General features: G+C 42.9%; 1 protein-coding gene across 1 annotated transcript; it reads left to right on the top strand.

Moving 5' to 3' along the window:
* On the top strand, nucleotides 1-24,603 carry rhoq (ras homolog family member Q). Its single transcript, XM_008300161.1, has 5 exons — nucleotides 1-519; nucleotides 854-912; nucleotides 13,954-14,118; nucleotides 17,934-18,029; nucleotides 21,219-24,603. Exons 1-5 carry the CDS (start codon nucleotides 378-380, stop codon nucleotides 21,378-21,380), a joined length of 624 nt encoding a protein of 207 aa, XP_008298383.1. The 5' UTR covers nucleotides 1-377; the 3' UTR covers nucleotides 21,381-24,603.
* The last annotated feature ends 2,925 nt before the right edge of the window (nucleotides 24,604-27,528 follow it).

The raw sequence follows: 27,528 nt of genomic DNA, 5'->3' as shown, positions 1-27,528 counted from the left end.
CACCGGGGAGCGGACACGACGGACCGGCGGCAGGACGAGCTGGCAAGCGGCGGCGCTTTCTCCGACAAAACCGTGGTCTTGATTGAAAGGAAAACCGCGTAACTTGGGACTGACAGGGTCCTTCCTGCTCGTTTTCGTCAAGTAGTAGCTCGTTCTGATTCGGGAGTACCGTAGCCGGCGGTGGGGAGGAGGGGGGAGAAAGATGCGGTTCCAGTCCGGCTCGGTGCGCCGCGCAGTCCGCCGCCTCCGCCGCCGGTGATGCCCGGCCAGCGGGGATCACCGCCCAGCAGCAGCAGCAGCAGCAGCAGCAGAAGAGGGAAGAGGTCGGAACAGGAGGGCGTCGGGGGGCCGGTGATGATGGTGGTAAGGTCGGGATCATGGCTAACGGAACCGGTACTATCATGTTAAAATGCGTCGTGGTCGGAGACGGTGCAGTGGGCAAAACGTGTCTTCTGATGAGCTATGCCAATGACGCCTTTCCAGAGGAGTATGTGCCCACAGTGTTTGATCATTATGCAGGTAGGAGCACAATTCTCCTGTTATCTGTTTATCATGAGCGTCTGATAATTACATGTCATGCTGCTGCTGCTGCTCTGAGTTTCTCTAATGATCAATCAGTTCTAATAAGAGGGAGGATGTTGTGCAGAATAATCCCTGAGTGAATTCCCTGTTTCCTCTGCCACTCTTTCTCCAACTGCATTGCATCTGTTGCTATAATCAAAACCACTTGTTTGCAGTCTTCATAGCACAGAGGGGTTGGGGGGACCCTGAGCCTCCCTCCCTCTGTGCTCTCCCTCCCCACCCTCACCTCTCTGCTTCCTCCTCTCAACTGCTCTTTGTCGTTTCCTTGCAGTGAGTGTCAACGTCGGTGGAAAGCAGTACTTGCTGGGACTGTATGACACAGCCGGTCAGGTACAGTTTATTTTTTCACTCTGGCTCCGTGCCAACCCCCGTCAAGGACACACATACACCCTCTCTTGTGTCTCTATCTCTATCTCTATCTCCCCATGTGCTCCTGGGACCAATAACTATCCGTCGGTGCCTCCGAAACGCCCACAGGCTTCACATTCAGGCCAGACACTAAGCTGCAACAGGTGATGGTTTTCGCACATGGGTTTACTGCTGGAGTCTGGTGTGCCGTGGACAGTGATGGTAGTGAAGGGGTTTCAATAGTTCTATTATGTGGAGAACAGGGCTCCTATGTCCAGTAGTGATGTCACAGGTTTGTTAATAGGGCGAGCTTAATGCCTGGGCTTTTTCTTTACAATGTGCCATTCAGCGGGCAAGAGTTAAAACTGTACTGAAAACACACTGGGCTGCACACACACACACACAATAATGTTTCCACTCAGCAGAGCCAGTGTACACACAGACAGGGGGAAACCATGCGAAGCACACGACACACACAAACCACTGAGGGCATCAGTGTGAGATACGGGAAAGGCCCTGTGGTATGTGTTCGTTAGTTTTTGGGGCAGAAGCGATCATTTGCTCTGTATGGTAATTCAAGTGATTAATTGGCAGATCGATGCGTATTAATCAGCAGTGCATTTCCTAATGAATTGCTTACATATTTTTCAAGTGCCAAAATATGTGCTGCTCCCAGCATTTCAAATATGAATATTAATCATTCTTTCCCAGTCATATTTGACAGTCGTCTGAATATATGTGGGTTTTGGGCATCTGTTCGGACAAAACAAGCTCCTAATGAGCCTTTTTCACGATTGATTATTAGAAAAAGCCATCAGCAGAATAACTGAATATGTAATATAAGCCTAAATGAGACATGCACAGTCATCCTACTCACATTTCAGTGGACACACACAGTCCTGGACTTCCCTTTGACGCATGTTGCATGCTAGATTTTCCTCCATTTTAATTCTAGAAGTAGAGACGCAAACTTTGAGTCCTTTTCTAAACCAGAAGTCTGCAGGATTATTAATCAATAACACAAATGCACTCTATTTCATGTGAATATTGCTTTTTTTTCCAACAGATGTGTGGCATTAGTCACAAAAGTGGCTTGATTATTTGTCATTAAGGTACGCTGACTTGGCAGACTGTGGCTCATCTTCATTATGTGAGCTCTGCCCAAAGTCTATTAACCACCAATGAAGTCTTTGTCATGGTGCCCGTTGCTGGCTAAACCTTCACAATACCTTTTCTGACATGCTTGTCCTTCGTCTTTGGACTTATTGTTTAATTCATTTTTAATAGCTTAAATTATTAAAGGCTATTAGTTGATCATTAACATCTGTAAGTAGAAGCAAGAAGGCATAAAGTCACCCTGTGAAGTTTTCTGACCACTAGGGGCAGCGCCTTTCCGAGCATGTACCTGATTGGTTTGTGCACATGCAAGAGGATGCATGTGAGCAACTACATGCACTTTTCCTGCTGATGGCTTTGACTCCATCTTGCTGATAAAAAGTTGCGAGCATAAGAAAAACAAACAAAACTGAAAGTGAAGTGGTGCAGTAGAGGAAGAATGCAAGATAGATGTAAACATTGCACAACTGAAAATATTAAAAAAAAAAATGTTGTTGCAATTGTGTTTAAGGAAGGAAATGGATTCAGCACTTTCTTAGAGCTAAAGGATGAACACAATATGTCGGTGAGCAACACTTAATTCACTTTTACTCGCTCACAACGAAGCTCCATGTAGCACCTTGAAGCCTGGCCTCCCTTCAGCCGTGCTGCAACAGTGATGCATCCATTCTCTGCTCAGCGACCTTTAACCTGCTCTCCTTCCAGCAACCTAAAACTGTACACATGTCACATGTTGGATAGTTAACACATTTTTCTCGGGACCTGCTCGCGCTGTGTCAAGTCACATTTCAGATTGTGACTGAAATGCGATCCGTTCATCGGAAGGACAAAAAGTGAGCTCTGAAAGGTCAGCGAGGGAATATTTAGCAGTTCTTCTGTTCTTTTCATTCATGAATGATAAATGCACCAGTTGGTGAATAGCAAATCACAGCCACCCGTCCTTTTCTTTCTCCCCACCCAAACAGATACCTGTAGCTGGCTGTATTTTTTTCCTCCAGAAAACAGATGGTAGAAGTGTTACTACTGGCTTGTAAAAAGAGGAACACAAGCTTATTGTCTATTCTGGCGTGTTTGATAGGGTGTGTGTGTGTCAGAGGAGGGTTTGTTTTTAGCTGATTCAGAGTGTCTCTGAAATGGAGAAGTTCTCCCAGATGTCTGCTGTGGGTGCCGCCGGCCGCCGAGAGTAGAGTTACTGCTCTCGAAAATGCGGCCCCCTCCGCCCCCCGACTCGGCTGACCTCTTTATGTGGAGCACAAGGCCAGCTGGTAATGTTTATAGCTTCAGCGTCTGATCAAAGACCCGGTGCCCCAAAGAGAGAGAGAGAGAGGGGGAGCGAGAGAGGGAGAGTGAGACAGAAAGAGGAAGAGAGAGAGAGAGACAGATGGGGGAGGCAAAAAGAGAAGGGAAAGGGGGATGGAAATGCTCTCAAAGTGGATAAATTCAGTCGTCTCAGTTTCATTTTTCTTTTCCTCATTCCCGTCACTTTGAAACTCTCCCTCCATCCTCTGCACCTCTGGCCTGCGCTACACATGTTGGCTTTAAGCTCTCTGTAATATTTATATTCCAGCCGTGACCGGAGCTCCCACAATGCTTTGCTGTTCCATGAGGGTATCAGCAGCGTTACATACACACCATCCATCACGCCCGCATCGGATGCGACTTCATGCCATCACGTCGGTGTTACATGTCAGGGCCACATAATCACGGTTTAGCACTGAGCCGAGCGCCGCTGTCCTTTGTCTGCTTCCCTGCCTGCAATTGTCTGCGCGCTGCCACGTCGCTCCCCCAGGCGCTGCCTATTGAATTATTCCATATGGAAGGTCTGCGAAGTCTGCTTTGCTGAATGTGACGAGGGAGCAGAGGGGAAAGTCTTTACTTATTCATTCATTCTCCTGCTGCTGCTGCCGCTGCACTCAAGAAAATCTAGCATCACTGCCCGAAGGAGGAGCAGGAGGGAAACCGGAAGTGGATGCTAAGTGCTACGGTGCCCATGGAAACGCTGGAGGGGCAGGAACCCAGCAGTCGCGACCCTTTGGGATCCGCACCCCGCTGCCCTATTAACCCCCACTTTGCTGCTGGACTGTTCCTCATTTGCGCAGCACGTCAGATTGCTCTCACACTCAACTGCACATCCTGTAATCACTTTTACCACTTCACTTCACCCATTACCCGTCACTCTCCACTGTTTGGTTCAGTCTGATGAGTCCTTTTTGACTCAGCAGCAACCCAAAGTGGCCTAGTGACCCTCAGACGTCCCAGCAGGGGAGGGTGGCAGGTGGGGATGGGGGTGAGGCTGGGAGGGGGGGACACTGGGAATGGTTTTACCCAGCTGGGAGCCTTGTCCCCGCTCAGCTGCTCAGACACAGCAGACATGCCTGAGCTCCCACTTTCAGCACAAGTTTTCACACTCCAGAGGAACTCTAGTACCAACTCTGCTCTCGTATACAAAACAACTGATGAATCAGTTCACATGTTCTTTATAAATCGATTTAGCTTTTTTGTCTAATAAAATGTCAGAATGGTGAAAAATTCCCAGCACACTTTCCAAAGAGCCCAAAGCGAAATACCAGACGAAGGGACTAAATGTGACACGGCCTCAGACCCTCCGGGAGGCCCGAGGCTCCAGCTTCACTGTGCGGCAATTAGTTCGCCAAAAACACAACCAAAGCTGGTCTTAAGGTGACCTCTTCGTGTTTGCCTAGAGGGGCCCTGTGTCAAAATTTGCCGTTATATTGTTATAATTTCAGTTGATGCGATTGTGCAAAGGAATATTCAAACACTTTGGGAAAAGAGTCGGAGCAGGAGATTGAAACAGCAGCTGTTTAGCTCAGTTCAGCGGAGAGACTGGACGTAAGAGGAAACCGGTAGACTGGCTCTGTCAGACAGATAAATCCACCTATCTGCACCTCTGAAACTCATTTTTGTTTTATAAAAGAACCCAAAATGTGAAAACAACCAGCTGCCTGGCAACCAGCAGACACACAACAAAACCTGCAAACAGCATAAAGAACTAGGGGTTGCACAATGTGTGAATAAACTGACATTGCAGTTTGCTGCGTTGTATATGTTGATATGAAACAAGTACAGGAATTTTAATGAGGAAAGAGTGAATAATTCTAGAATAATTGGGGGGATTTTGTGGGAGAGTGCATGTGAAAAAAAGCCATTGGGAACCTTTCTCATATGGTGCAACACTGGCAAAGACTTCCAGAAATAGTTTTTGCTGCGGATGGTGTTCACATCTGGCTTTGCCCTCGTCACACACAGCTTTGCAGCGCTGATTTAAATGGTTGTTAGTTGTGTTGCTACATGTAGTGACAGCTTCACTGCTGACAGAGAACCTGTTTTTTTTGCTCAGCTTCATCCTTTCTGTCGCTGAAGTATTTCCATACAACTGATGTTGCATTTCTTCATAGAATCAAGTCTCCTTTATGCTGTTTCTTCCGTTTCACACTCACTTAGCTGTGCACATGTGAGCCTGCATGTCAACAAAGTCTGTCTTTTGAATTAAGTACAAAAAAAAATAAAAAGCTGCCTATCTAAGAACACTTAAATCGGAATAAATTACATATTAGACAGACTTCTCTTGTAGATAAGTCATGGAAGATGGGAACTGTGTGAGTTCTCTTTTGAAATCAAGCAGCAGAAAAAGTCGCAGCAGGAAGTGTTTCAGTTAATTTGCCGTACTACACATTGCACTTCCTGCAGTGCGACTGTTGTTCCTGCACACGTTGCACTCTTGATGCTGAAATGATGTATTGTGCATCCCTCTATAGAACATATAAGATGTTCTGCACCATAATGAAGCAAACATCCAGGCTGCTTTGTGGTCTAAATGCAACAATGTGCAGAGAGCAACATCATGCACATAAAGTAGAGCTGCTGCTAAGATAACAGCAGTAAGAGCTTGTTTTATCTCCAGAACTCCGAGATGTGTGATTATGAGAATAATTACATTAAAAGCAGACAGTTCTTTCATTTAAGAAGTTTGAATTAGGTTTCTTATTGTGTCTTTATGGGGCTGCAGGGTGGCGCAGTTGGTTAGCACTGTTGCCTCACAGCAAGAAGGTCGCCGGGATCATTCTGTGTGGAGGTTGCATGTTCTCCCCGTGCAGCGTGGGTTCTCTCCGGGTTCTCCGGCTTCCCACACAGTTCAAAAACATGTTGAGGTTAATTGGTGATTCTAAATTGTCCATAGGTGTGAATGTGAGTGTGCTTGGTTGTCTGTCTCTAAGTGTAGCCCTGTGATAGACTGGTGACCTGTCCAGGGTGTCCCCTGCCTTCGCCCTAAGTCGGCTGGGATAGAGTCCAGCCCCCACGCGACCCTAGTGAGGATTAAGCGGTGTGTAGATAATGGATGGATGGATGTGTCTTTATTGGCAGGTCAGTGTTGGACACCCACAAAGTTGGGATTCAGAACAGACAGACATTACTATTGCCAAAACTGAACCAAACAGCAGCGGCTTCCACGTCTGCAACAGCCTGGAAGCTTCATGTTTTTAGGTTGCTCATCCATACTTTTGATTTTCATCACCACCTGAAGGGAATTTCCTCAAATCTTCTTTCAGACTGAATGAACTGATTAGATTTGGGGGGTCAGAGGTCATTTTGACCTTATGAAACTTGTTTTCGGCCACAACCCCAGAACTTACTCGCTGATTGTGACAAAATGTTGCATAAGTGTCCAATAGCATAAGTGATAAAGTGATGACATTTTATATATATAACAGGTCAAAGGCCAACTTTTTTCTGGCTGTTATTCAACGCCATAACTCAGCAACAGACAGGAGGGAGACAGATGTAACCTGCGACCTGATTGCCTGGCTGGTGTTGTGTACGACTGTGAGGCAGCATTTCTAGCTAACCCATAGTATGAATAAAGCACTAGAACTGAAACCTGTTTTACAAAATGCATTTGATAGCGTTGTTTAACATCCCTTCATGAAAAATGCACATTTTGCAGCTCATCTCCCAGGTGACACGCTGTCGTCGAAAAAGATGCAGCTTCTGTATTTGTCTTCCTCTAGTTAAATGCGATGTAAGAGGTAGGGTCACAGAATACTTACCTTCTGACTGAGGCACTTCACCTTGAGACTATTTAGTCCTATTGCAAATCAGGGGACAATAAATGTGTTTTCTTTAGGGTAGCTACCGGATACTGGTGATCAAGGAGACCCATAACTTATATTTGGAGCCAGTATATATGTGTAGTAAAAATTTCAATCTTGGTGTAAAACTTTTGAATAACAATCTCCATCTTAACATTTTATTGAAATGCCTTTGTTGTTTTATGTGTTACAGTGCTGATAGGTTATTAATGTAAGCTTTAACCAATCAGATAGTTTAGTGGGCAGGATGTTGTTCGACACTGCAGAGGAGAGAGGTGGCGGCAACAGAGCCAAGGTAGTGCATTTCTGATTAATGGGTGACGAAACCAACAGTACTAATAGTATGAAATATGCTGAATGTTGTAACTGATGATCGTCCAGGCCAATAGTCAGTTGACCCCTAATTCATAAAACAGCTGGGCGCTGCAGTTTTTTAGCCAATGTTAGTCCAACAGTTGTTCGGAACTGTTTGCAGCTGCAGATTCATTCAGAGTCGGTCCTCTAGTGAGAATTTTTCTGGCAGCAGGACTGTGTGTGTGTGTGTGTTGCCGTGTTTGTGTGTTTTTAAGATTTGTTTTTTTGGACCAGCACATGAGCTCTGTAGCAAAGGGAAACAAATTAGAGTACATCAGGAGTTAACTACACAGTTAGTCAGATCAGTTCCTGGTTGGTTTTGGTGTTATAAAAAAAGAAAGTATTTTTCAGCTTTATCCTTGAGAAGTTTTGCAGTTTAGATAACTTCCAATGACATCATCCTGGGCCTGACAAATCTCCTCAGTAGAGACTGTAGAGGAGTTTTCACAGGCTGAGTAATACTTGCTGCGATGACTAAGTTAAGTTTGTGGATGAAGTCTGTAGAATATCCTTCAAATATTTCTCGAAGTATTTGATTCCTTCTCTGTTAGTGGTCAGTAATAGTTTCAGCCAAACTCTCTTGGAATCTTCTCTAACACGTGGAGTTTTAATGTTAAAACATTTCAGCGTTAAAGGACGTATGTAGCAGTTCCTAACAATTCACAAAATGTACGTTGCGTCATGCGCCGTCTATGTGCCACTATCATTAACATTCATTAAAGGAAACATTAAACTGTCGGGTCTTTTTTTGAATGGAGCATTGCAGGATGTTCTCACCACACAGGCATGACCAGACACAGCGCATTAGCGTTTGAACTCTGATTAACGACCATTAATCACCATTAAAAGAGCAGTGAAGAAGAAACAGGCGTCAATTGCCTTTTTTTTTTTCTTTTTTTAAGTTAAATCCAGTCGTGCAAAATGTGCAGATTTGCAGATTAGAAGCAGAACTTTGCGAACAGAAGCGTCTGTGTCTGGGCCTGCATTCCCACCCGGCGGCCATGTTAGAGCGGGCGTCCCCGACTCTGTTGATATAGGCCGTTTATAGAGCCCTGAGGAGGCGATAGGAGCAGAAAAGGATAGAAAAGAGAGAGCGACGGCGGAGGGGGGAGGAGGAGGAGGAGGAGGGAATGACTCACTGATATCATAGCACTCATATGTCACTGAGTCAACAGAGCACAGTGGCACAGCGGAGCTCACAGCGGCCAAACCAAGAGTCTGATGGAAGAAGGTAGCGCTGATGGAGTTTAACATGCAAGACACACAAGATGCTCTCATTTCTTTCCTTTCTTCCTTTTCCACTGGTCATAATATTTACCTGACTACCTCACAGAGAGTTATGAAGCGTGTCAGTGATGCACTCGCGAACTGTTGAACCGCACTAATAAAACTGTTTGACATATATCTCTTTCTGGTGGAAACTTTTATCCGGAGCACCTCACATCAGTGGGAGTGTAAACATTTCTGGACGGGCCGCTGATTAAACTCAAGACTGAGCGCTGGGGTGCTCTGTAGGAAGATACACGGCATCCAGAGTGAGCGGCTCGTGGACTTGCTGTGTTTGGTAATGCGTCGGGGGGGAGTGTGTGCTGAGGAAACAGAGCAGAGATGAGCCTCAGACAAGCTCCAGGCCTGTTTATAGTAAACTGCTGAGTGGCGTACACTGTGTCTGCAGCTCACCGGGGACTCGCAGGACTCACTGGTGTAAGCAAAGGTCATGAGCGCGCAGAAATACGTAAAGACACTGTGCACTAGAGCCCGTGGGATACATCAAGTGTATATATGGGAACAGAGGAGAGCGCATGGAGAATGCAAATAGCAGCTTTTAGTTCTTCTACACTGAGGGAAATGTGCCGGCTGACTTACTTCTCTTGATGTTTTCTGGAACTACATGCACATATAAAATTAGATGTGCTGTAAGTATTTTACATGGTGGCGGGTGAATAGAATAAAATCCCATATCCCGGTATGCAGGGCTTCTGCAGCTGACTGTGGCTGATTGTGTTTCGCTCTACGGTTCTCAACTTGTTAAAAGTCAAAGTTTTTTTTTTGTTTTTTTTATCTCCCGTGCTTCTCTATTTAATTACTGCAAAGCGATGTGGATGATAATCAATCACCCGCCGAGCTGAATCAGACAGATCCTCATTATTAATGGAGTTACTAGATCATAGTTGAAACAGTTGCCTCGCTCATTAAATACCCTGCGTGGCATTTACTCTGTGATGTTGGGCCAAGGCTCCTTTCCTTTCTTTCTTTGTATGTTACAGAATATTCTATGTTAAAGTCTAATGCTTTAAAAATGTAATAACCTCTTCTGCCGTTTGTAGAGATGCTTGTTTTTTCAGAGATGTTGTGGCACCCTTAACTTTAAAACATTGCAGGAAACCATGGTGTATGTAAAATTACAATGTGATGCTTGATAAATAGTGTTGAGGTTTTCTAGCTGGGCAGCATTACAGTGACTCCAAACATACAGACACAGTCATGAAGTGACAGGAAGAACCAGGGGGACACATCATTGCAACAAAATACGGCAGGTTTTTATTCCCAGAGTGTTCTCCTGGAAGCAGAATACCTAATAAAATTGTACCAAAACCTTTAAGCTAAAGTTAAATCAAAAGGTCTGTTTGCGATGCTTGTTGTGCGATACAGTAACACACTGTGTAGAGGTTATGTGAGCTGATGCTGTACAAGCAGGGGAATTCAGTGATGTCATGTTAGCAACCTTCTTCTTCTTCGTCTATTTGTCCAGCTTGTTGTGTTTTTTCAGGTGATTGAACAAGTTAGTTGTGTTGCTTTGCAGCACAGATACAACCATCATATGATTTGTTCCTGCTTAACTTGCCCTAAATCCAAAATACTTGTAAACAACGCATCTCATTCAGTTTTGAGCTCCTCACTTTCTGCTCCAGACGTCGGATGTTTGATTTGTTCGTCTGCTCTCTGTTGTATATCTCTCTTCTTCTCTGGACTGCAGTCACAACATCCAGGGTGTATTTGTACAGCTTGCCGCTGCAGGGGGGTTATGCTTCATGGTGGGACGGCTCCCCACAGGTGAAGTCAAAACATCTGAAGTTTTCTGAGCAGAGCGCCCCGTTTTAAACATCCAGTCGATCATGTTCATTTATTTGCAGAACGCCAAAATTGCGATGGAGATAAATATTTGATTAACTGCACGGCGCTATCATGGAGTCAGTGTGGAATTACACACAAAGACATTAGACACTGAGACGATACAAACCCTCAGAGGAACTGTGGCAAGTTCTTCAAAATGCTCGTCACCTAACAGCCAAGTCCTTTGAAAAACTGCACACATGTGTACCAAAGACTGCAGATACTATTTTAAAGAAAGAGACAGCTCACACTGAACATTTGATTTTGCACTTTTGTGATATATATTTTTGAACAAAACATGTATTCTATAATGACTGAATGCAAACCAGAAGTGAAGGTTTATGCTCTGGCTAACCCAATCAATGAAATGCCTGACAAGACAACACAAAAATGCAAACATCAAACATTGCTTGAGCTCAGTCTTGATCACTGATTTGCAACATAGCCTGGAATAAGCGCCGTACCGGGGTCTCTAATGCAGCGGTCTTCAACCTTTTTTGCACCACGGACCGGTTTTAAGCAAGAAATTTTTCTACGGACCGGTCATTACGCACATAACAAATAATAATTGTTTTTTTTCTATTGAAAAGTTTCATAGATAAATAAAATAAATTTTTATTGCTTAACATGTTTACTTTTTCTTCTGTCTCAACATCGAGCCTCTCCCACTTTCCAAAGCAGCTCTCCTGAGATGTTTGTTGTTGACTGATGGCTTCGTTTAGCAGCCGGGCATAAAAACTGACAGTCAAGTGCGGGAAACGAACACAAACGGAAGTGACGGGAAGACGAGCTAGTCATTTTTCAAAACAAAACACCCTGCAGACTCCGCTGGAAATAAAAATAAACCAATTGAACGTTTTTATTCTATCTGTGCGGCCCGGTACCAAATGACCCACGGCCCGGCACCGGTCCGCGGCCTGGTGGTTGGGGACCGCTGCTCTAATGTGACTTTCTGCAGTACTGCACTTTCAGAAGGTTGATGTTCTCACAAGAGAGAGATTTATAAAGGCTGCTCCGGTGAAAGTCGATTTTGTTTCCCTAGTTATCTTGTCCACGTGCTGTTTTTACATGCTAGACAGCATGTCATGAGTGAAATAAGCACTGAGTTGTACTGACGACAGCCTCAAAAACACGGATTCAGACTTCCAGAGTTTCTTTCATAACAAACTAATCCTGTCAGCTTGAGGAGTGGAACCTTCTGTAGCATTATTCTTTCTCAGAATCACTTTTCAGTTCAAACATGTGTGGCTGAATTACTCCAGTGTGTGGTGTCGAGTACTTTTACATTGTCTGAGCAGAGATGTCGGTGAGCTGGTGTGCTTGAGCTGCAACTAGTAGTAGTAGTAGGAGGGTAGGTTTAGAGAGAGGGCTTTAAAGATTCTAGAGGAAATAGGAGTGTCAAGTTACATCTCTGACATTTTGAGGCAGGAAGGGATTATTTTCATGGAGGAAACTTCTAAATGTGTAACTCTGATACTCGGAGATGAGTTTTAAAGGTTTAATCAATGCAAAAGCAGCAGGCTGACTTCATTCCTTGTTATGGGTGAGGCTCAAGAAACACTGCGCTCTGTGTTTCCCATAATGCAACACAATATAATTTCTAATGAGATGCAAATCTAAATGGCAATTTCCTTGAAACTGCATGTCTCCATTTTGTGAAGCAAACTTAAGAGTTAACAGCTTGAAGTCTAGCTTGAGATAGACCTGATAGCATCATAATGGTTGCTTTTATCAGCTTCTAAAGTGACATAACACATTGTGCAGCTGAACTTCATGTGTAAAAAGGGATGAGGAACGCTGTACAGCAGGAACTGACAGTTAGCATCAGATCATTTCAGCCGTGATGAGCTCCTCACGCCGGCGCTTCAGCTCACTTCAAACCGTACAACTGAGAACAGATGTGTTTGCAAATGATCCTTATTGTTGGCCTCGGCTTCCTCGGAGCACCGGATGGTTTGCATGCAGAATTGATTTATCCCGTCAGGAAGCCGAGTGTCAGGTAAGCTGTCAGTCCCTGGAAAGTTACTTATCTGAGTGTGCTGTCGAAACACTCCATCATCCCACGTGACAGTCTGCAGCCCTCCAGCTCTCGAAGAAACAGCTGCCGAGAATGATTTGAAATTCCAGCACGAGCCAGGTCTGTGAAATACTGTACTCATTTGGAAGTAAGAGGATGAGCAGCTCATAAATTTTTGAATTATATCTACTTGACCCAATCCAGTGAGGCGTAGTTGAGTCATCTACAGCACGAGCACAGGCGTGAAGATTTGTACGCTGTTTTCATCATCTGCTCCAATACAGAATAAAGTCAGTACATCTAAAATTCATTATGCCGACAACACAAAGATGACACCCCTGCCTGGCTGATCTGTTTGAAGAAGTTCTGCTCATTTCCAAAGCCAATCCAAGTAATCTGTTTGCATGAGAAAGACTTGTCTGTGGAATTATAGCAGTTTGATGGTGTTGGACTGCATTTGTGGGCGTTTGGGACAGAAATGGGCTCACTGAAGTCATCAGAGTGAAAGACTGTCGTGCCAGCGCTCACTTGTCCCATTACAGCTATCACTGGCACAGTTGGATGTTATATCCATTTTGCTTTGGTTTCAGAGATACGGACAGCAAACCTCCAAGACAAGAAAATGAGACTGATTCACTCAGTCTGAGTTGGTCTGGTTGAGTCATATCTAATCACTGGAGATCCATTGATCCCTCGTGTCTTCCAGCTCGCAGCAGAAAACTATGTGCCGTCAGTAGAAGTGAGATGGATCATGAATATTCATATGCGAGCGACTCAGACACTCTGTCGAGAAGGGTTTATCTTTGCTGGGGACAAGGGAGCGCCTGATCTGGCACACAAAGGGCAGCCCTGCGTCAGTGAATTAGCCATTTACACCACACAAACATCGGAGATGGCAGCATGTCTGGTTTTCAGTGTCTTGTGGCGATGCCTTGTGCTCAGCTCGCCTTAAAGGACTGCCAATGTGAAATAATCCCTAACTGTTTCTGTCAGAAAGGGCAAAGCTAAAAAGAGAAAAACTCTCACATGAACGTCATCGTCTTCGCATTCTTTATCGGAGTCAGTTCCAAGTGCGGCTCTTTTATGCGTCTCATTTCTCTCATAACTTCCACATCGTTCGTATAAAACAGCCAAGGTACAAGCCTTGGTACGGTGTAAACCTAACTCTCCAGTGAGGAGTAAAAGTCTCTCTGCTCATTTTTCACGCTTTAATAATTGATGAATAATAATTTCTTAGATGTTAAGAAATGGAAATTAGTCATGTCTGCTCTTGTGACCCCGAGCCTTAACCGTGACTGTTCCGTCTTCTCCCAGGAGGACTACGACCGCCTGAGGCCGTTGTCCTACCCGATGACCGATGTCTTCCTCATCTGCTTCTCCGTGGTCAACCCTGCCAGTTTCCAGAATGTGCGTGAGGAGTGGGTGCCCGAGTTGCAGGAGTATGCACCCAGTGTTCCCTACCTGCTCATTGGCACCCAGGTTAGTTCAGGTCACATCAGTGGTGCTTCACATTCGACTCATATAGATGACTTTATAGGAAACAAATATCAAGCTACAGTTGTCATTTCCAGCACATTAATATGATGTGAATGTTCTTGTGGGTCTGATGTTACTGCAGAGAAAACTCTGTGCTACATACTTTCAGCTGCAGTGTGAATTTAACCACAGAAGGCCACTGAGGCCAACACATTCAGGGACAAATATGCATCGAATCCACCTAAACTGTGTTGCCACGAGCATGTTTCCAAATCCTAAAGGACGTTGCGTAACACAGCCAACACAAATGAATGTCAATGTCTTGCAGTATCAGAAACGCTTACAAAAGAAGTTTCTGAGACAATTCCTTGCCTTACAGCCCACAAACTTTTAGATGATTGTGTGATAGAGTCAGCATAATCGCATATGCTGAGAAAAGCCCAAAACAAAAGACAACTTCACATTCAAAAGGAAGCTCGCAAAGGTGATTAAAGATAAAACAATGAGTCAATTAATCCTAAAGTCAGAAGAATGTATCAGCAACTATTGAGTCTATCATTGGTTGATACCAACAAGGGCTGAAACAACTAGAGGACAGTTACATTTTTCTGACAGATATTGTGGTTTGAAGTCCAGCTTCAGTTCAGTATTCACTGTGTGATAGATTTAGAACATGTGATGGAGTGTTATCACATGAGACGCCATCTAAAGTGTGACTGTTGCACAATGACAGCATGAATTCGTAAAACCACTGACACGTTTCAGCTCAGACGTGTTGCAAAATGTAGAAGTGTCTATTAAATAATGAGACTGAGTTTATGTCGGTCTAACCGCAGCGTGCAGCCTAAACCCACGTACGTTGATCGTTGGGCAACATAAAGCAACAACAATCTGTTGAAATGAAATGAAATGAAATTAAAAGCCTTAGTCTCATTATTTATTAGCCACAACTCGTGTATCCTAAATTGGCACCTTTGTGATTTGCTAATTGCATTGTTTCAAATTCTGATTTCAATTTGAAAGGGATTAATTGTTCAGTCCATGCACTGACTTCTCACATGTGATAATTACATTTTCTCATTTATTATAGACGATGGGAACAGAATGTCTTTGGTAGGTCAAGCAAAGACAGATATTGTCACCTTGAGCTATGGCACAATCTGAAGGGTACTTTTCATTATTGTCTGACATTTTAGAGATAAAATGATTGATTGGTTAATTGATTAAGTAAGAAAATATTCAACATCCTGTTTAAAAAACAACTTTAATTGCAGCCCTAACGATCACTCTCCCTGTGCTAAAGTGTCACTGAGGACATCAGGCAGGTCATGACAAAACATTTCAGCGCAGCTTCACATCAAACAGCAGCAGCTGACTGGTGGAGGCACAAAGTGGGATTGAAAGGAAAGGTGTCTAGAGCGTACGCGCCATGAATGCAACTGGACCTGCATTCAGCATCCAGAGATTATTTTAGGAGAGAGAACTCAGAGGTGGGCAGAGCTGTCACATTTAAAAGTACAAGTGTTGATTCAAGAAGGCAGTAGAAGGTAGTATGGAGGCAGCAGACATCAGAAACAGGCCCAGCGGGAAGCATATAAGGATAAAATGGGCTTTCAACTCATAGTGTAGCAAACTGCATTTGAAGCTAGGTTTACTTCTTCTTTCCTGAATGTATGCGTCGATTTGGTTGCTGTGTTCGCAGTAAAAACAGTGTTATGATCCACAAAACCTCCAGAAAACATTGTTTTCAGTTGAATAATGATCATGTGCTGTGTTTTGTTGTTTTCGTTTACTTGTGTGCTGCGATGGAAAATTGAAATAGTAAAACTGGTACTTGTACTACCAAAATAACTGGTACTACTACTGCGACTACCACGATGACACTAATTAGAGCCTGACCACTATGGGATTTTGGGCCCGTTGACAATATCGATTTTAAGTTAGTGAAAAGATTGATTTGCGATTGATACACTCGTATTAGCTCATATCCTCCATACATGTACAAAACAGATCGCAGGTTAGAGTTACACTGAAAGGGCAAATAGTGCTGTCCTTGTTGAATAACCTCCAGCAGTGCCTTTCACTAATTGGTTTGCAGCTTATTGTGAAGACGCCTCTTGACTCTGCACCGCCATCTGCCCCGTGTAGTCTTCTACGTGTCTTGTAAACAACGGAGCTGGAGCTGTCCTGTTGGACAGATTGTATGATAACACCATTTATACTAAATAACTCCAAAAATCCAATGTATCTACATTGTGATATGGGGGAAAAAAAATAGAATTCAGTTGTTAGTTTGGGTAATATTGGTCAATAATATCAGCTGATCAGTGTATTAGTGGCGCTGTAATGCTAATAAATTCTCTGGGTAATGAAACTTGTGACATATTATCACCTCACAAAGCTGAAGGTCAATGTGTGAGCCAACAGTTAGCTGTTTACACATTCTGCAGGAATAGAACGCCATTAGCATTTAATTGGGGTTGTTCTTCTTGCTAGCTTATGACGGTAAGTGCAATATTCGTTCTACCTTTGGTGTTGATTTGTTCTCCACGAACTCCTGAGGGAAGTATTTGCAAGAGTGCGGTGATTTTACAGGGTGAAAATAGCTGCCTGAAGACGGAGTTGATGAGAGCTGAGAGACTGAATCAAAACCGTGAAGCTGTCGGCTTGTAAATCCAAAACACAGACCTGAAAGAAGCAAACGTACGGGCACTGCAGAGCCAGGCGATAATAACGCTGTGTGAATTCATGACTACAAGAGATCCTCACGAAATTCCAAAGTCATTTTTTATCCGTTGTCAATGTAAAAATATCGATCAGTGCAGCTTTAATTAGATTTAGTCCACCCACTCATGCAGTCTGGAATCCCTGAACCTGAGCCACGGTAGAAATAATCTATTAAATTGAACCAAGCGGCACAAACCTGGCTGGCGATATCAGGATGATCTGCTTTATATTGCTTTAGAAGGTCTGTGGCTTTGTGCTGGAGTCCTCCCTGCTTTAAAGGTAATCATTAAATCAGAATCTTTTAAAGCAGCAATTAACTTACGCAGCAAAGCTAAAGCCGGGTTAATGTCTTGTGATGTTTTTTTATAGACGAATTACTAAATGCATATAGATGTTAAGAGACGACATTAATCCTAAGTATGAGCTCGTTTCTTGGGCTTTAAAATGCGCTGCTAATATCATATGTCCTCCTAGAACTGAGCGCAGACTTTTATTTATTTATTTATTTGTGGTCTGTGTTCCCTGGCAACCAAATGCCAGAGCAGCCGAGGCCCAGCGGTGATGAGGAGGATGCAGTGGGTGTCTGATTTATCTCGTGTCAGCTGATGTTTACTGCTCTTTTATCAGTTCCCGTCATAACTCACACGCCGGATGCTGATATGTGCGCACGAGCTTCCGCCACAAATCTCCCCAATCAAGAAAAGGGTTAATGAAGGCTGCTCCCTGTAAGACTCAGCAGGTGGATTCATTTCTGTTTATTACCGAGACAGGGATGAGTTGTGTTTGTGTGTGTGTGCTGAGCATTGCAATGAATAAAAGACAAGTGAGGAACCTTGTGGTTGGCTGCGAAATCGCTTTACACAAGAGCAGGAAGTGTGGGCCAACATGGCTTTGTTTCAGGATGAGAAATCACACTGTCAGTTATACGGTTGAGCTGTTTGACACAGTTCTCAGCTATGTTTGGAAACCAAAAGGTGCCGAAACACCTGATTGACTGTGAAGTCAATATGAAACTATCAACAAAGTTTATTCATCTATAAAATATTAGCAATGCTTTCTTAGCTCAGAGAAAGTCTCCCTTTTCTCTTCAGATTGACCTTCGTGATGACCCCAAGACCATCGCCAAACTGAATGACATGAAGGAGAAGCCCATCGCCACTGAGCAAGGACAGAAACTGGCAAAGGAGGTCAGTATGTTTATCCTACTGTGGAAATAAAGCGATGCTGCTGATTCGGAGAAGCTTCTATTTTCACTTTCAGCGTTATAGAATTGAGCTGTCAGGTCCAGTTAGATTCCTGCGTGTTGATTTGACCCAAGAATGTCTCTGTAGGAATGTAATTTCTTCAGTGAAATGCTCGGAGTCAGACCTCTGTGCATTCTTTGCCTTAAATGAATCCAGGAATACATTCTGGGTCAACGTGGACATCCAGGGGAGTTCAAGGCTGCAGGACGTAGATACCAAATGTGGTCTGTGATTAATCGCTTCTGTCAGGCAGAAAGGAAGAATAAAAGTCAGCCTTTTAAAAATTACAGTCTAGATTTGTTTTAAAAGTTGGTATCCGTTCAGTTTTGGCAACGTAAAATGAGATTCAGATCGAGATTCTTGTCTCGTGGAGTCATGAAGTTTTCTGAGGCCACAAGGATCCATCTCAGACCATTTCAAGCTATTTGAGCGTCAGCTCACATTAGAGCTGGTTCCTTCAGTGTGAGCAGCGTTTCACCTTGGGTATCATTACCTAACGTTGCTGTCGGAGGTGACCTGTCTCACATAATCCTCGTCAAGATTAGATATCTTGGATGGAAAATGGATAGAATGGGCTCTTTATAAATTTGCTGGAACATGTGAGCAGCCCCAGTTTGTGCCATTGGCCCAAAACCTTCCGAAGATATTTCATGTTGTTTTACGTCTGTATAGTTATTCAGTGTATACGTCAGTTAACTGAAGACCTTTTTACACATTTGCTTTGTATCGTATTCGTAACAATCCTTCTTCATCTAAAATCTAAAAAGCTTTTCATTCTTGGTTCACGTAAATGTTGGTTATGCCGTTCCTTAGACATGATATGAAAAAAGCACAACGTTTGGCATGTGATGAAAGCTGAAAGTTTAATCAAGTCAAGTCACGTTACTGGCATTTATACAGCACGTTTAAGCTAAAGTGATTTAGGGAGGGGCTGCAAGGTGGCACAGTTGGTTAGCACTGTTGCCTCGCAGCAAGAAGGTCGCTAGTTCGCGTCCCGGTGGGGAATCTTTCTGCGTGGAGTCTCCATGTTCTCCCCGTGCAGCGTGGGTTCTCTCCGAGTTCTCCAGCTTCCTTCCACACAGTCCAATAACATGTTGAGGTTAATTGGTGATTCTAAATTGTCCGTAGGTGTGAATGTGAGTGTGCTTGGTTGTCTTTCTTGATTGACTCTCCTGGCATGTTTAGTAGAGTGTTTGTAGTCACTGCTTTCTCTAAGTGTAGCCCTGTGATAGACTGGTGACCTGTCCAGGGTGTCCCCTGCCTTCACCCTAAGTCGGCTGGGATAGACTCCAGCCCCCATGACCCTAGTGAGAATTAAGCGGTGTATAGATGATGGATGGAAGATTGATGCTACCAATTCACCCAACACGTTTTAATATCACAGCTAAGACCCTTCAATATAGTATCTAACACAAAGGAATCTGACTAACTTAAATTTTAACATTTAAAACATAGAGAAGGAGCCAGATGATTATTGTTGATGTACATGTATGGATATTTTGATAAATGAACTTTTCCCTCTATGTTTGGGTCTCCACAAGCAAACAGTAAACATGTGCCTGAAACAACAGCAGTGGTGGATATGCAGGTTTCTTTACGAGGGCTAAGCACTGGCAGTCAAGAGTTAACTTGACATTGCTGCACCACTTCACCAGCATCTGCCTGCATCTGCTGTTCCCAGTGTTACTTGATCCACACTTTAAAGTCTGCAGCAACAATGAAATGACAGAATGACTTTTTTTTTTCTTCTAGTTTTTGACGTATCATTGATGTCGACTCTCCTGGCATGTTTAGTAGAGTGTTTGTAGTCACTGCTGTGTTCTCATATTGTGTAAAAAGAAGGTTGTGTGGACAGATGTTTTGTTTTTTTGTTTTTTTAACTGAGGGGGAAGATATTTGCTGGAAAAACAACCATATTAGTTTGGACAAAGACTCAGACTTGTGCCATGTTGGGTGTGTTAGTTCAGTGTTATAAGAGTGCAAACATCAGGTCATTTCAACGTTTCTGTTGCTGTTCAACTTACAGCAGCATAATAACAGCTAGGTTTGCTTGTTTTGTTGTAAAGGATTAGTAAAACGATGAGCATCCTTAGACTCTCTCTGCTCACGAATCATTAGCAGCTAAAGTCTGTCCTCAGTAATGAGTGAGAGCGTTGTTTGATGCCAAAAGAGCTCCAGTAAGCGAAGCTGCTAAACACTGAGCACATTGGCAGACATTTTTCGACGGTGTCTTAAAGAACATTTTGGAAAATATCATCATTTCTTGTGAAGATGATGTCTGTTTGGTAAACGTGAAGCTGTGAGTTAGCTTAGCACTTAGCATTTAGGAGGCAGATTATGTTTATGTTTAGGGCAGGCTAGCTGTTTCCACCCATAGACTGTATAAAGATGGACGTAGCAACCGGCCCTGAAAAATGAAGCCAACCCGGAAGTGTCAAAAACCTGCAATATCACTACGTCCACTAGTCCTGGCTCCAAAAAGCCCTGGCTCCCATAGACTTGAATTGGAAAAGAAGTGATCACAGATCATGAAATACTGCATTCCTACAGCTCAGGATTTTTTAAAAATTAATTTTCATGGTCAAGTCCAGAGATCAGGTGGCCAATCTGAAAATAAATCAATACTGAATTTTTAAAAAATTGTCAACATTTTGCGGGGCAAGGGGCGTGGCTGGCTTGATTGACAGTCGGCAGCGACCATACAGACGAAGCGAGCAGAAGGGCGGGGCAGAGAGGGCCTGCCTCTCAATCCGTCTGACCAATCGCTGCTCCTATGACTCCGCCCCCCTCCGACGATTTTTGCGTCACTGGCTCCAAAAATCCAAGATGTCAACCAGGAAGTAGCAAAACCCTGGCTTCATTTTCTCAGTGCAGAAACCAACGGGTGACGTCACGGTAGCTACGTCCATCTTTTATACAGTCTATGTTTCCACCTGTACCCAATCTTTATGCTAAGCTAAGCTAACGAGCTGCTGGCTCTACCTTAGTAATTACAGTGCAGACGTAGGAATGGTATAGACCAGCTTATCTAACTACCTACAAGATAGTAAATAACTGTTTGATCTTTAAACAACTACAGCGTTGAGGTGCAGGACTGCTGTGACTTTTGGTCCGTCCTTTCTTTCTCATCAGATTGGTGCATGTTGCTATGTGGAATGTTCAGCGTTGACCCAGAAGGGCCTGAAGACGGTGTTTGATGAGGCCATCATTGCCATCCTGGCTCCCAAGAGAAAGAAGGGATCGCTGAAGAGAAGACTGGGACCCCGCTGCATCAACTGCTGTCTGATCACGTGATACGTAAACCCAGAGATCATTCAGCAAACCAACCACAAACCAAACCTGTACTGAAGGCAAAAGACCGACAAGAGAACAATGCACGGACAGCCGTTAAGACAAGAGAGAGGACTGAAAAAGGACAACAACAAAAAAAAAAGAGCCACTTTAAAGCTGCAGGGCTCTTGAAAGGCCGTAACTCTCTCCTGCTGTCCAACACCGGGGTTGAGGATGCAGTTTACTACCAAAGGAGCACAAAGCCCAAGTCAGTCTCTTCTTCTAAAAGACTTTTGCCTCAAAAGTACCTTCTTTTATAACCATTTTTAATCATGTTTTCTGTACAATGTTGTTGTATGCTGTCATACAGAAAAAACAAAAACAAAAGGACATTTCAGATTTAAGAGAAATGCTACATTTTAAGGAATTCATATTATTTCTATGGTTTGGGAAGATACATTATTGATGTGGGGATTTCAATATCGGATCAGACGTCCAGATGAAGAGAGAAAACCTGCAGCTAATAAATAACGAGAGGCTAATTTAGGTGACACTGTGACGGTGCCCAGGATACATTTCTGGACATAAGGGCCAGGTCTTTTTCATTTAACACTCGTGATAAAAAAAAAAGACCCTGTTGGCCCACAGTCTGTCTCCAATTATTTGTCATTTGAGGACCTGCAAATTAAACCGCACAAGACCTTTGCATTGTGTTCGGGATAACACAAATCATCCAGAGTAGAATGTGGTTCAGATGACAGATTTTGGACCCAGAGCTCTATTATTTTAAAGTTTAAGAGTCTTGATTGTTTGCCTTATGAAAACTCCATTGTTCTATGGTGTGGCATGCCAAAACATACTGTAAGTTTAGATGGGGCCGCGGTCTTCATCAGGAAGTGAAGAGGTTTATTATCCATTTTTAAAAATCTATATTATCCAGAGTATATGATTCTGTATCTCTATCATAGAGAATCCAGTATGTGAAAATGATATTTTATCATCTGAATTACTTTCTTTAGTTTTAAGGGTTTTTTTTGTTATTCTGCAATAATATGTTTATCCTTTTATCACCTTTAAGAAGGTTTTGAAGAGAGAAGAAGACGGAGAGGGATCTCATTTTAGAAATGAAACTCCAGTTTATATCAGCATCCAAAGAATCAAATGCACACACTTTCATCATGATCAGGTGGCTACGATGGCCCAATACTGTACATCTGAGACGCAGCATAAAGCACAGTTGGTGCCACTTCATTTCCCAGCTCAACAAAGCACATTCCTCTGCTTTTAAACACTGTCCCTGTCCCAGATAAGGCTGATTGAAGCACAGAAGATGCACACTGTTCCGTACGGCACAAGGACGAGCATAGCACATCATCTTAACACGCACAATCACAGTCCATTACGTCTCCAGAATTCTGTTCCAAGGCTTCCTTGAACCTCCCAGGCGTCAGTGTTTTAGGAAATACAAAAAAAGACACAGGATGGGTTTGCAGCAAGTTGCACCAGCTGTTCATAACTTATCCTGGTTACAGTTCAAGTCATTACTCATTGGAGTTACTCATCATAATTTAATTTAAGTTGCACCAAAGAAACTTACTCTTGTCACTAAATGAGCTGTTGTCCACTGCAGGAATTTGAGGGCCATTTTAAGGCAGCCTGAACCTTTGTGCACGTTGTAACTTTGGGAAACGCCCCTGTACGACCTCTTTCAGGGCTGTTTTCAGGCAGGGAAACACTACCTACTTTGGGTTGGATGCTTCTGGCCGGCCCTGAAAAACTGCTGTGCTGATGCTGATTGGTTAAACTTGGAAAAGACCAGCATCATTTTTTCAGCCCTTGTTAAGTAGCAGTTTCCTCCTTTTTAATCTCACCATCAGCAGCGTACAGTTCACCATACAGGCCAACATTGCTGTATTTCCTACGTGCTTATCAAATTGGAGTTATTGTTCAGTAACTATTATTCGTCATGGGAGTTAACATGTCCGTCAAAGCTGTTGGATCCTGCACCGTATTAGAAACGGAAAGGTTGAAAGTTCTGATTAGGAGGCCGTACCTATAAACGTCGCTTCCCCAAAGTTCCTGCAATGGAAACCACCAAATATTTACACCAAGTAGCGGGCAGCAGCTGTTGCATCATGTTAAATAAACCAAGTTAATGTTAGCTCCCTAATTCAGCAATTATTCAACAATAACAATAAAAATACTGTCTAAGAACTGTATAAGTTGGGAATATTTTAAATTAAATTACCCCAAAAGCAACACAGTGCCACACAACTTACAAACTGGCTAACAAAATGCAATTTAGCTTAGCATAAACACTGGTACTTAGTTTTACGTAGCCCTCTAGAAGTGTCCTTTTTGGCAGTTATGTTACATTTTTGTAAAAGCAGTTTACACCAGATTTTTAGTGACTGAGACAATGGTGCAACCCAATTCAAGTTTGGACTGGCTTATAGTAACCGCAACTCAGAAGCACAAACTCAGTGATGGTTTCATGAATAGCTGGTGCCACCCGTTCTGTCGTCTTTCATTAGAGTCTGAATCCAAATAATCAGTATATTTTAGGCTATGAGGTCCTCACATGATGTAAAGGGTTCATAGAATGTATGGGATGTTTGACCAACACTCATGTACCAATCCTGTTTTTGTTTTGTTTCTTCTATAAAGATTCAGTGATCCCTGTAATGGAGTCATTGTACGACATTTTAAATAGAAAGTGAGATGATATGTAACCAGGATTTAGAGAATAGTTTAAATATCTACGAGCCCCTAAAACAAGTGTGTATGCAACAAAGGTCTCCAGCCAACAATGTGTGTCGTAGGTGCTGTAGGTAATAACCTGAGGTTGTGACTGAACTTTTCTTGCAAGCCAAACATCCAAAATATCAGCTCTTCTTGTTTTTATGCATTTGTTATTGGCTTTTTCTAACTTTTTTTTTTTTAATCTAATAATCAAAGGTGCCAACTCTTGCTGTTATTTTTCTGTTCAGAGTCAGATATGATGATTGATTAAAGCTTTAATGTAAAAGGTGCTCCTCCTCTCTGTCCCAGCCTGCGTTGTATAACTGTCTTTCTGAGCAGCCGAGACGACTGCAGGGTGAACGGCCTTCTCTCTCGGACAGTTTTGCTTGCTTAACGTTGTGTGAAGGTCCACCCTCAGGATCCAGGACCTAAGTGCCACAGCCACCAATGCATTCTTCCGTTGATGCTCCTCTCTTCTCAATAAATGTGTTTACTGTGTTAATAAGCCGGCTTGGGGGGTTTAACTTGGAGAGCGGCAGGTGTGCATTTGCGAAATTAACTTTTGTGCTGCCTGGAACTAAGACCATTCATGTTCATAATGGGTCAGACATCACTAGGTTGACTTGATAAGCAGGTCAGCAGAAGGTTAATCTGAATGTAAACACACATTTATAATGTTAACACTGTTGTGTTTGCTTTTTTTGTTTTCTGGATCTTTAAAAAGAATTTAATCAATTGATGTTTAAGCTGTTAATGTGAGCTGTGGTCATTTCTGGACCGTTAGCGCCACTTGCTGGATGCACTTTTGTATGGAACTTTCCTTTACCTGTCCGTTGGGAAACAGAAAACATTTCTCATCAAAACTTTAAGCTTTCCTTGGCTTCACATTTATTTAACTGGTTTTAATCACTGGACACAAACTATATATTCACTGCCACAAATCAAAGACAAATTTTTTAGAAACTTTTTTGTGCGCCATATTCTTAAATCTGTGGGACTGCTGCTTAATAAGTTTACATTCATGTCTTTCCAGTTAGAATACAGTTGTTTGACTTCTGATAGATGATTGTACTTGATGTTATTATATGATCACACTGCAGACGTGTTTGCTCAACAGATGAGGCTACTGAAATCAAGCGTGTCAGTGGAATGAAGTTCATTCCACCCTGTGACCTCGGCTCGCATCGTGCTGCTCTTGATTATCTACACTGATGTCACAGGACCTGTTGGCGCTTCGCATCCGCTGTGAGATCACTTAGAATTGATGCACATGTTGATCAGATGCCTGTTTTGTTGGGAAATTGCGGAGTTATTTTAATAATTTGAGATCTTTGTCTGCCAGAACAGTTAGTCTCCCATCACATGGAAAAGATTTACCACTGTTATAAAACAAATCAAACTATTGTGCTGAAGTCACGCAAGTGCAAGAAAAAAAATTCGTACAAGATGACTCAGGGAAGCCCCGAACATTGCACATTAATCTTCACACGATACCCAGAGAAGCAGAGACGCCCAAGTCCCGAAATGTACACCAAACACATCCAAATAGAACTTCTTGATAGACACAGAAAAATCCTGGATTACAGGTGTAACTATTTCAGATTTTCTCATGTTAAAAGACACTTCCTGTCCCCATTACAACATTCAGCTTTTGGATTTTCATCCATGTCAGTCAACTTTTTTGTGATCTTACTTCAGCTGATACCAGTAATTCATATAAAAAAGAAGAAGAAGAAGAATATGAATCTATTAATATGAGGTAATAATAAAAAAGATCCAAAAGCAGCGATTGAGCCTGGAGTAAAGGTAAAGAGACTTATTGGGACCAAGAGAACAGGGGAGGGAGCTGGATGGCTGGCAGAGGCATGGAGAGTCTTGTCTGAGAGCTGGAGGAGATGTGGGCTTGAGCAGGGGAGGCAGTCTTGGTGGTTGAAATCCTTTATTTTTAGAGGAGTGGCACTCGGCGGCAGTGAACACAAGTGGTCCTGGGAGACTCAGCCGATGCGCGGTTGTTCTTGGTTAGCTGACAATCTGAGAACAGTGACTGGAACCCGGTCAACGTCTGGATCCAGATCAGGTGAGCTTGATTATGAAATATTCATGTGTCACCATCAAGACCTGGTGTGTCATGCCATCATGGCAGGATCTAAAGAGAAAAAAAGTCTATGATTCTTGCAAAGATCTCCTAAATTATTAAAGATAAGTCATTCCAATGTGAGGAGAATTATCTACAAATGGTGCCGATTTCATACAACTACCAGTTTGTCCAGCAGTGTGTCTAATATTTTTTTTTAAAAAAGGAGTCTCCAGAACTCCCAAAATTCAGTCACAGGATTTGTATGCAACTCTTTCTCCTTCGTCTACAATCAGAAAGAGATTGTCCCTTTATCTTCTTCACATTGAATGGACTGATCTGCAATGTTAGGAAGGAACTTTATGTAATTCAGATGGATAAATCTAGCTACTGACTGTATGCTGTAAAAGTTTGAACCTGCTATTCGTTGTTAATGTTTGAGACTATGAAAATTAGATAGTCTTATGAAACAATCTTGTGAAATAGCGTTTTATAGAGGTCTAAGGTTGTTAATGCACGTGTGATTCAAAACATGTCTGGCCACAGCCTCATATCAGCAGGTCATATACAAAAGAATTAAACGTGTTGGTTCCTAATATTCTGGACAGATGCCACATTTTCTTGTCCCAACTTTAAACCCCACATGCTACAGAGTGCATCTTGGAGAATGAGATTAAATACGCACGCTGAGTTAGAGCCGATCAGTATCAGCTGACTGTTACAGCGACTAATCATATTGAAACAATCAACAACAGTGTCCAATGAGGACAGTCAGGAGATGTTCCTCACCAACACTCTGCTGGTCATTTTGTCTGCTCCAACCTGCCCGATACTTCGATTGAATTCTTCCACCTCAGCTTCTCCTGTTCTCCTTTCTTATTCCCACGTATGATGGAAGCATCTCTTGCTTTTGTGCATTTTGTGCCTCTCAATAGCATGTGTTGGATTCTGAGGGCCAGGTGGTGGGTTTATTGTGTTGTTGCTGCTGCTTCCTGGACAAACTGGGAAGTCAGAGAGCTTATTCTGGAAAATGAACGGGTATAAGTAATTGCCCTCACACAGACCTCCCTTTGCTGGAGTAGCTTGTATCTGGAGCAGATGAGGCTACATTTTGTTGCGATGGCAGTTGTAGGACCAGGTTTCTAGGACCCTTGTTTCTCATTGGACCGAGCTCGTTTTTGAGTGGAACAAACCTTTAAACATTTGTTAGTTAGAGAATACTATGAAGGTGGAATGAACCTTTAATACAATAAGTCGCATACTTTCGCAATCATCTATGATAGCTTTGCTCTGTCAGGTGTGAAACTGTCTTTAGCAAACTTGTATAACACCCATATCAGTCTAATATAGAATACA

This window comes from Stegastes partitus, unplaced genomic scaffold, assembly GCF_000690725.1.
Source record: "Stegastes partitus isolate 25-593 unplaced genomic scaffold, Stegastes_partitus-1.0.2 Scaffold1505, whole genome shotgun sequence".
Classification (NCBI taxonomy): domain Eukaryota; kingdom Metazoa; phylum Chordata; class Actinopteri; family Pomacentridae; genus Stegastes; species Stegastes partitus.
The sequence above is the reverse complement of the archived record's forward strand: the minus strand, read 5'-3'. Positions and strand labels throughout refer to the sequence as shown.

Excerpts from the sequence above, each read along its gene's own strand:
- rhoq (XM_008300161.1), top strand. The coding sequence starts at position 378 with ATGGCTAACGGAACCGGTACTATCATGTTAAAATGCGTCGTGGTCGGA. Across the intron at positions 520-853 it reads AGTGTTTGATCATTATGCAG|TGAGTGTCAACGTCGGTGGA; the intron begins GTAGGAGCACAA and ends GTTTCCTTGCAG. Across the intron at positions 913-13,953 it reads TGTATGACACAGCCGGTCAG|GAGGACTACGACCGCCTGAG; the intron begins GTACAGTTTATT and ends GTCTTCTCCCAG.